The sequence below is a fragment of the Coregonus lavaretus genome (genome assembly GCF_964263955.1).
Source record: "Coregonus lavaretus genome assembly, chromosome: 34".
NCBI classification, from domain to species: domain Eukaryota; kingdom Metazoa; phylum Chordata; class Actinopteri; order Salmoniformes; family Salmonidae; genus Coregonus; species Coregonus lavaretus.
Window position 1 is genome coordinate 14,370,705 of NC_140021.1, and position 7,615 is coordinate 14,378,319.

Consider the following 7,615-nt stretch of genomic DNA (forward strand, 5'->3'; position numbering starts at 1 on the left):
ACTTTACACAAATACTCTGTTAATTTGAGAAATAACTGTTTATTTCCCCTGCAAGTTAACCTTATTGTTGATGTAACAACCAATCCAAAGGAACCCCAGTGTATGGGGTGACTGGGGTCCTCATTAGTAGTGAGTGTTTACTAGTCCAACAGCTGTTTACCATCGCTGCCACGGTGACACCATTTTGAGCGTTACAGCTGAGTGTCAAGCAGCTGAGACGATGATAGGGGCCTAAAATAGCGCCCGGCGGTCATCGTTATGCACTGCATTCTGGGTATAACCTCTCTCTAATAGGGTGTTATCATGTCAGCGGAAGGGCTTAACCTCAATCTCCACTTTCCTTGTGGTTACTGTATATGAAATCATGTTGTTTAAGGATTTGGATTTCGTCCAATGCATGCTAACACTAAACAATAGTGTTTCCTTCATTGGGCGAAGAATTGTAGAATATTGAGAATAAAGGTGGTTTTGAATTCAGAGGTGTAAAACTGTTCATAAGGGAAGTAATGTCAGTGATGGCGATGTCACTGACTGAGTGTGTGTTTGTAGTGCAAGGGCAAAATTGTGGTGTAGATATTAATTTCAAAAAAACGCATTTCCTGCAATTCATGGCTTTCTTGAGGGGTATTTAGAAAACACAATATAGAGGATGATGCCTCCTAAGGAGGATGAGCTGGCCAAACAGCGGTCTACTCGCATGAATATTTTTTATGACCGGTATACGCCCACACCATTCTGTTGTTGGGGTACGCCCACACCATTCCAACACAGAACATCTGCTTTTTAACATACTTAATTACCATTTTTTGGAAGGAAAACTATGTCACTCATATTGTAATTCATTATAGGTCAAATTTATAGAAATCTGTAAACACTGGACAGTTACTTTAAAGCTAATTTCCTGCAATTCTACTCATTTTGCCATTGCTTATGACATGTTCATATCCTATCTGGGCACAGCTCAAAAAAACGAATATTTTTATTTGTATTTTTTATAATTTGTTATGTCCCCCCAACCCCCGTGGCTATTTCGCTTATGTTGTAGGGACTGGGTTCTCTGGGTGCTAACCAGCAAGGCTTTCCTTCTGGCTCCCCTCAGTAGATGGCTGGTTTATGGCACAGGGTAATCCCCCCACCCCCCTGGGAGACTGCGTGTGTGTTTTACATTGTGTGTTGTGTGTTCCCCTGTATCCCAGGCCCTGCTATGTTGAGGTGTATCAGCTATGACTGATGTGGAGGCGACATATGAAGACTTCATCGCTTCACAGCGGACCGGCCGACGGAACGCCGTACACGACATCCCACAATCCCCTGAGGCACAGGGACCCAGCGACATATCACACGACCTGGCTCAGCTCAACATCAACAAATCCGGTGAGAGCATTAGACACACACGCTGTTTCGAGATTTGCCTAGCATAATTCACCTGTTGGTCAGTATCTGATGAATGAGCCAACTTGTTTCAACTTGAGCCAAAATCAAGACTTGACAGGACCTGTGTTTTATAGATTGGGCTACATTAGCTCTTCATCTCTTTCTGTAGCAGTGCAATGTGTTGTTTTACATGACATACTGTATGTATGGGAGAAAGTGTGACAATGCCAAGTTGGACAACGCAGGAAGTTGAAACGGCCAGACGAGCCATGTGTTTCCCTTGATAACTCATAGGGAGAATCTCAATTGCATACTCCTCACCCCTCTCTCCTCACCTCCTTTTCAAAACCCATTGGATGAGAAAGCCAGAGGTCCCTCCCCTCTGACCTTCTCCTCCAGTGGGTTTTGAGAAGGAGGCAAGGAGAGAGGACGCAAGGAGTATGCAATTGAGATTCTCCAATAGTGTTGTCCTGCTGTCCATATTTACATGGTGACATCATAGTCAATATGTCTTGAAGTCGCTTTAGCGGATGACTCAACTCAAACACCCTTCTTCTGCTCTCTCTCTCTCTCTCACTGATGTAATGATGTCATTTAGAGTAATTATTAATGCATGAATTGCCTACCACACTCTCTCTCTCTCTCTCTCTCTCTCTCTCTCTCTCTCTCTCTCTCTCTCTCTCTCTCTCTCTCTCTCTCTCTCTCTCTCTCTCTCTCTCTCTCTCTCTCTCTCTCTCTCTCTCTCTCTCTCTCTCTCTCTCTCTCTCTCTCTCTCTCTCTCTCTCTCTCTCTCTCTCTCTCTCTCTCTCTCTCTCTCTTTCTCAGGTGAGGGAGAGGATGCTGAAAAGAGCCAGGCCCCGTCAGAGTCGTCATCCCAACCAGAAGAGGGGGGTAAAGAGTAGGAGAGCTAGCAGACGATCAGTGGTCATCAGTGGACCAAAACTGCTGCTCTTTTTCCAAACTTCTAATCTGTGAACTGATCTTTGAACCTACTATCATCCAGTAGTCCCTCCCCAACCTCTCTCAAAACTCTGCCCTGAGCCAATAACATGAGTTGTTGGGGCTACCTAGGCAGCCACAGCCCTCTGTGCTGGTCCGCGTCCCAACATTCTTAAAAAGCTTCCTTTCCTTACCTACTTTCCTTCTAAACCACTGAAGCTGAAATGAAACGAGATCCCAGTTCCGATTCTCCCCTTTCTCCTTGAGGTGTGTACACTTCAGGGGGAACAGGAAGGAATGGAATTAATGGGAAGGAACGGAATTGGAGTAATATGGTGCGGCAGATGAAAGCAAAATGGTGGAATCTTACCCATTGACTTTTCGGTGGTCCTTACTAAGGGAAAGGAAACAAGGAAAGGAAGGCATTTAAAGTGATTGGGATGTGGCCAAATACTTTTTCAATAGATGAAGTGGAACTTACCTAACCAGCCTTGGGGATTCTCTATGGTTACCACTCTTAAAACAGAACTGCCCCCCATGGAACAATGAACAGTGATTGGACACTGACTCCTGCTCGTTCCCCTCTGCCCTGATGCCATTGGCCCAGGCCCCCTATCAATCATGTGGACATCCTTACAGTAACAACAACCCCCTTTCACTCTCTAAATGATTGAACCTTCATTTAACCAGGAGATCTCCTGAGGTTGAGAACCTCTTTTACCAGAGACTTGACAAGGCAAGGCACTGGGGTTGGAAACTAAAACCTCATATACATTGACATGATGTGATAATTGGACACACTAACACACTAAAAGATGGCTGTTAATTTCGCTGCACGGTTTTGCTTGTCTCCAACAGGTTTGTTATGTAAGCGTACACTGCTAGCTGATGTCCCCTCCATAGCGTGTGGCTGATCAGTCTGCGTACTGTCCCATGGTTGTGTCCTAATGTCTCACTCACTGTACCAGGAATTGAGCTGTGTCTTACTCTTTTTGTGTCTGTATTCCATCAAACAATTTATTAATCCAAACTCAAAAGGCTACAATTTGCGTAAGGCATTATTTAATCATCCTTTACAGAAATGGTAGCCTATGAGTTTGGATTAATAACTTGTTACCTGGGAAGAACATTAGTTTTGAAGGTGAGACTGACATGTTTGCTCAACGCCATTGTTGATTTGTTTGTTTGGATGTACAAATAAAGATAATTCATCATTGATAGGTGAGTTTATTGCCTGTGGCTCCCTCTTGTGGTCAACATGGTCTTGTGGTATACTTTGTCTTTATGGCATTGCAGTTCAGTCTTGGTGACAGCCAGCTCCACTCTCTGTTCCACCACCATGTCTCTCAGCTCCTTCAGCTCAGTCCAGATTTTAAGGGTCATCTGTTTAGCTTCAGTCCTTTGGCTGAACTCTTCAACACCAGTAGAGCTACATGACCCCTGGTTACAACTGGTTTGATAAGACCTAGAAATGTGCTGTTAGCTCAACCTTAATCAGAATGCAGCAGAATGGTGAGCTATATCACCCCCATTATCATTAGAAATATGAACGTTGGCTCGCCCATACCTTTGATATATTAATGTAGGACCAGCCCACTATTATGAGGGCTCTCCTGGCTTGCCCCGGGTGATCAATTTGTAACTCAACACTTGACAGTGCGTAATATAATGACGAAGGTCATTCACACATCATAAAGAAACAAACACCAACGATGATGTCTAGTGACAACAGTTCTACCCACTGCATTACCCTTATCCGGTTATTTGACTGTAGAATATTGTTGATGGTAAAATACTAATGATACAAAAGAGAGTCGTCTGGCTTTTATAATACCTATTTATTGGTTAGAGAGGAACATTGGGGGCTTTAACCCCAGAACTGTTCACATCAGCAAATTGAGTTCATTTTAGCATGGTGCTCCCCTCACATGGGGAAGAGCAGGAAGCCACTGAAGGTGTTTTGGTCATATGCCTCAACAAAGAGCTGACACCCTTCGGTGAGATGCATGTAGACCACACCCCCTACCTCCAGCTCTAGAATCAATGTATTAGATATATAATTATGACCCCTACTCAGGTTTTCAAGACCTTGCATAATTCGTACACAAATACACACACGGTTGTTGATTTGACGTTACTTAAGGCAGTGAACCTGAAGTAGTAGACTCCTCTCACTGGTGCTGTGAAGATACCTGCATCAGAGGAGAAGAGATCAATCAGCACTGTCTGTTTCTAGTCAACTCTGCAACAATAATATTAATTGTACTATTTGCACAGTTTCTGTGAACACAAAGTGTTTGTCATACATGTACCAGATGTTTTAACTACAATTATTGCAACTTCAACAAATGTAATACCTGTAGCTGGATTGTAGGCTGTGCTGATGTCGGTGTTATAGACCAGGGTAGTTTCAGTATTAAAGGGACCCACATATCCTCCATTCATCAAAGCAGTATAGAAGGCCACATTTGGTCTGTCTGTGAGCACAGGAGATCGAATACACTGCATGATGATTGTAGCATTAGTAATTTTGAAAGATGAACATTCCAGCCTGATATTTATTTCAAAGAAGTAGATAATATATTGACTGTTCATACACTGACTATTCCAGAAGACAACATTAAAGTAATGTATCTCTAGTAATGAATGCTTCTGTACTTTTAAATTAGAGTATGAAGCAGGACTGACAGGGCAGCGATCCATGTTTTCTGGACCGTTACTTTGCTAAACTTGAAAGAGTCATTAAAAGAGTACTGTGCAATGTGTGTAGTGCTCATTAAACAAGGTGTTGAGTTCATGTGTGTTCTACCTACATATTCTCTTTTCAGCTCCTCCACCTCCTTCTTACTGGCTGTCACTCTCGCCCCCATGGATGACAGTTCAGCTGCTTGAGCTAGAATTATGGAGACAAAAATAACTGGTGGTCTTCCTCTGCACCAATAAAAAAGCAACAGTTTTCTAAATCAATTAATTACCTGCATTCTCTTTCTCCAGCTCCTCCACCTTGTTCCTCTGGAGCTGCAGTTCAGTTGTGGTGACGCTCAGCTCCACTCTCTGTTCCATCACGATGGCTCCCATGTTGTGCACCATGTCTCTCAGCTCCTTCAGCTCAGTCCAGATGTCAGGGGTGGTGGTGGTCTGACCAGTCGTCAGTTTGTGAGTCGTCTCTGTAGCTTCAGTCCCTTGGCTCTCAATCTGAACTTCTCTCACCTTGCTCTCTCCCCCTTCACTGTGACCCTGTTGAGTGATGTCATCCTGTCTGACCCCTCCACTCTCTCCCTGACTCCATGCTCCAGACAGACAGAACAGCAACACCAGCTGAGCTACAGCACCCCTCTTCAAAAATGATGTAGTCTATGAATCTCGGTCCCCTTCTTTATATACACTCACAACTATTTTGTGTTCCATGTAGAACCCTCAAATGGAAAGGGTTCTACATTGAACTCAAAAGGAGTCTAACTGGAACCAAAAAGGGTTCCACTTTGGGGACAGCCGAAGAAGCCTTTTGGAACCCTTTTTCTAAGAGTGGACAGACAGACAGCAGGGAGGGAGGGGTTGGGTTACTGGGGGAATACAGGGTACCCAGGTCACACATATTTCAGTTGTAACAGAGGGAGTTAATAAAGTTATATTTTATTCTATTCTATTCCCAGAACGTAAGACTAATAAGTTTAGCTTTGTGATATGGCAGGTAGCCTAGTGGTTAAGAGCGTTTGGCCAGTAACCGAAAGGTCGCTGGTTTGAATCCCTAAGCTGACTAGGTGAAACATTTGTCGAAGTGCCCTTGAGCAAGGCACTTAACCTTAATTGCTCCTGTAAGTCACTCTGGATAAGAGCGTCTGCTAAATGACTCAAACGTAAAAGTACCCCCTGCTGGCCAACAGGGGATGTGAGCTGATAGAGACTAATACTATACATGTGTGTGAATGCCAGGCAATGGACTAGAGTATGGGTCACAGAGTACTCTCTGGCCAATGGGGTGGAGTTTGGCTTTCTGAGACTACTCTCTGGCCAATGGGAATGTTTGCTTTACTTGTTGATATTGGTGGGCTTCTTGTCCTCCACCCACTGCTGGACTAGTTATGGGCTCCATGCCTCCTTTCCAACATGGAAGTCAGGGCAGACTGCATTGGGCGGAGATAGACAACCAGCATAGCAAAACTGTTAACACTTTACTGTTAACACTATTTACCTGGTATTTTTCACTATTTACTCATTATTTGCATGGTGTTACAAATTCCCTGCCGGTGACTGTTATCAGCACCTCACAACCATGAGCTGCACACTCCACTCCCCATCCTCCAGACCTGAGCCTGAGAGTTTAGGGGGTACCATAAACCTGCCTCTCAAACTCTCTCTGATCTGTGTGTCCTGTGCCCTGATAGGTTGCTAGGGAGGTTACTAGGGGGGCAGACATCTGCCCATCCTCTTGACTATACAGGTCACACAATACTGTCAGTCTCCCTCAAGCTGTGGCAGAGAGCAACATCTCTGTCTCTGCCCATCAACAACTGGACTCACTCATATCTCTGGACTTGTGGGATGGTGTGGGTGCCCGAAGTGAGTTGTGTGACATGTATATACTGTTCTTAATTGTTAGTTGTTGTTTACTATTATTTATTTATTTTAAATGTTGTTAGTTGTTGTTGTTGTTGTTGTTGCATTTTGTATGCTGCCTCTGTATAGCTTTTAACCTGTAAACATGTTCAGGGATTATATGTCATTTATACAGTCGTTTATTACTGTTATTACTGCTCTTGTCATATCGTATGTGCAGTATATTCATTGCCTTTCATTTCCTTCTACAGAACCACTACCATTCCACTACCTTTTTTCACTGTTCATCTCCATGTGCATCTCCATGTTCATCGTCCTCAGTGTGATAAAAAAAAGTTCCTGTGTGTTAAATCTTGGCCTGCTTTATTCCCCTCTAACCGGGGGCAGAGTCAGTGGGTCACATACCAGTAAAATACGTAGAGCCGGGTCGCTCTCTTTCACATGGTAACAGCTTAATGACATTATTATTAGTTCATTATGACATTATTATTACGTGCATGTATCCATTTCAGGCCAGCATGTCAGCCACGTATCCGGTGTTGGTAAGCTGCCAGCCATAGATGTCCTGGATGGCGATGACGGCCTTGTCTGAGTCTGAGGGAGGCTTGACCATGTAGGCCTTCCTGTGATCCACCTGGACCTCCTATCCAACACCTCCATACTCCATCCTGTCCCTGATGTCACATGGACACGGCTTCGCCTCATTAGTCATCTGGAAATAGATAAGATTGAGAATTACACACAC

The 7,615-nt window shown here is 44.0% G+C and overlaps 1 protein-coding gene across 1 annotated transcript in view; it reads right to left on the minus strand.

The window, feature by feature from the left end:
• Positions 1–5,391, minus strand: part of LOC311109295 (zinc finger C2HC domain-containing protein 1A-like) — a gene marked incomplete at its 5' end in the record, with an annotated part of 17,500 nt that extends 12,109 nt beyond the window's left edge. The window contains 2 exons of the mRNA XM_084152126.1: positions 5,127–5,206; positions 5,289–5,391. Coding sequence (XP_084008252.1) covers positions 5,127–5,206; positions 5,289–5,391 — 183 coding nt within the window. The remainder of the gene's footprint in view (positions 1–5,126; positions 5,207–5,288) is intronic.
• Positions 5,392–7,615: the final 2,224 nt, after the last annotated feature.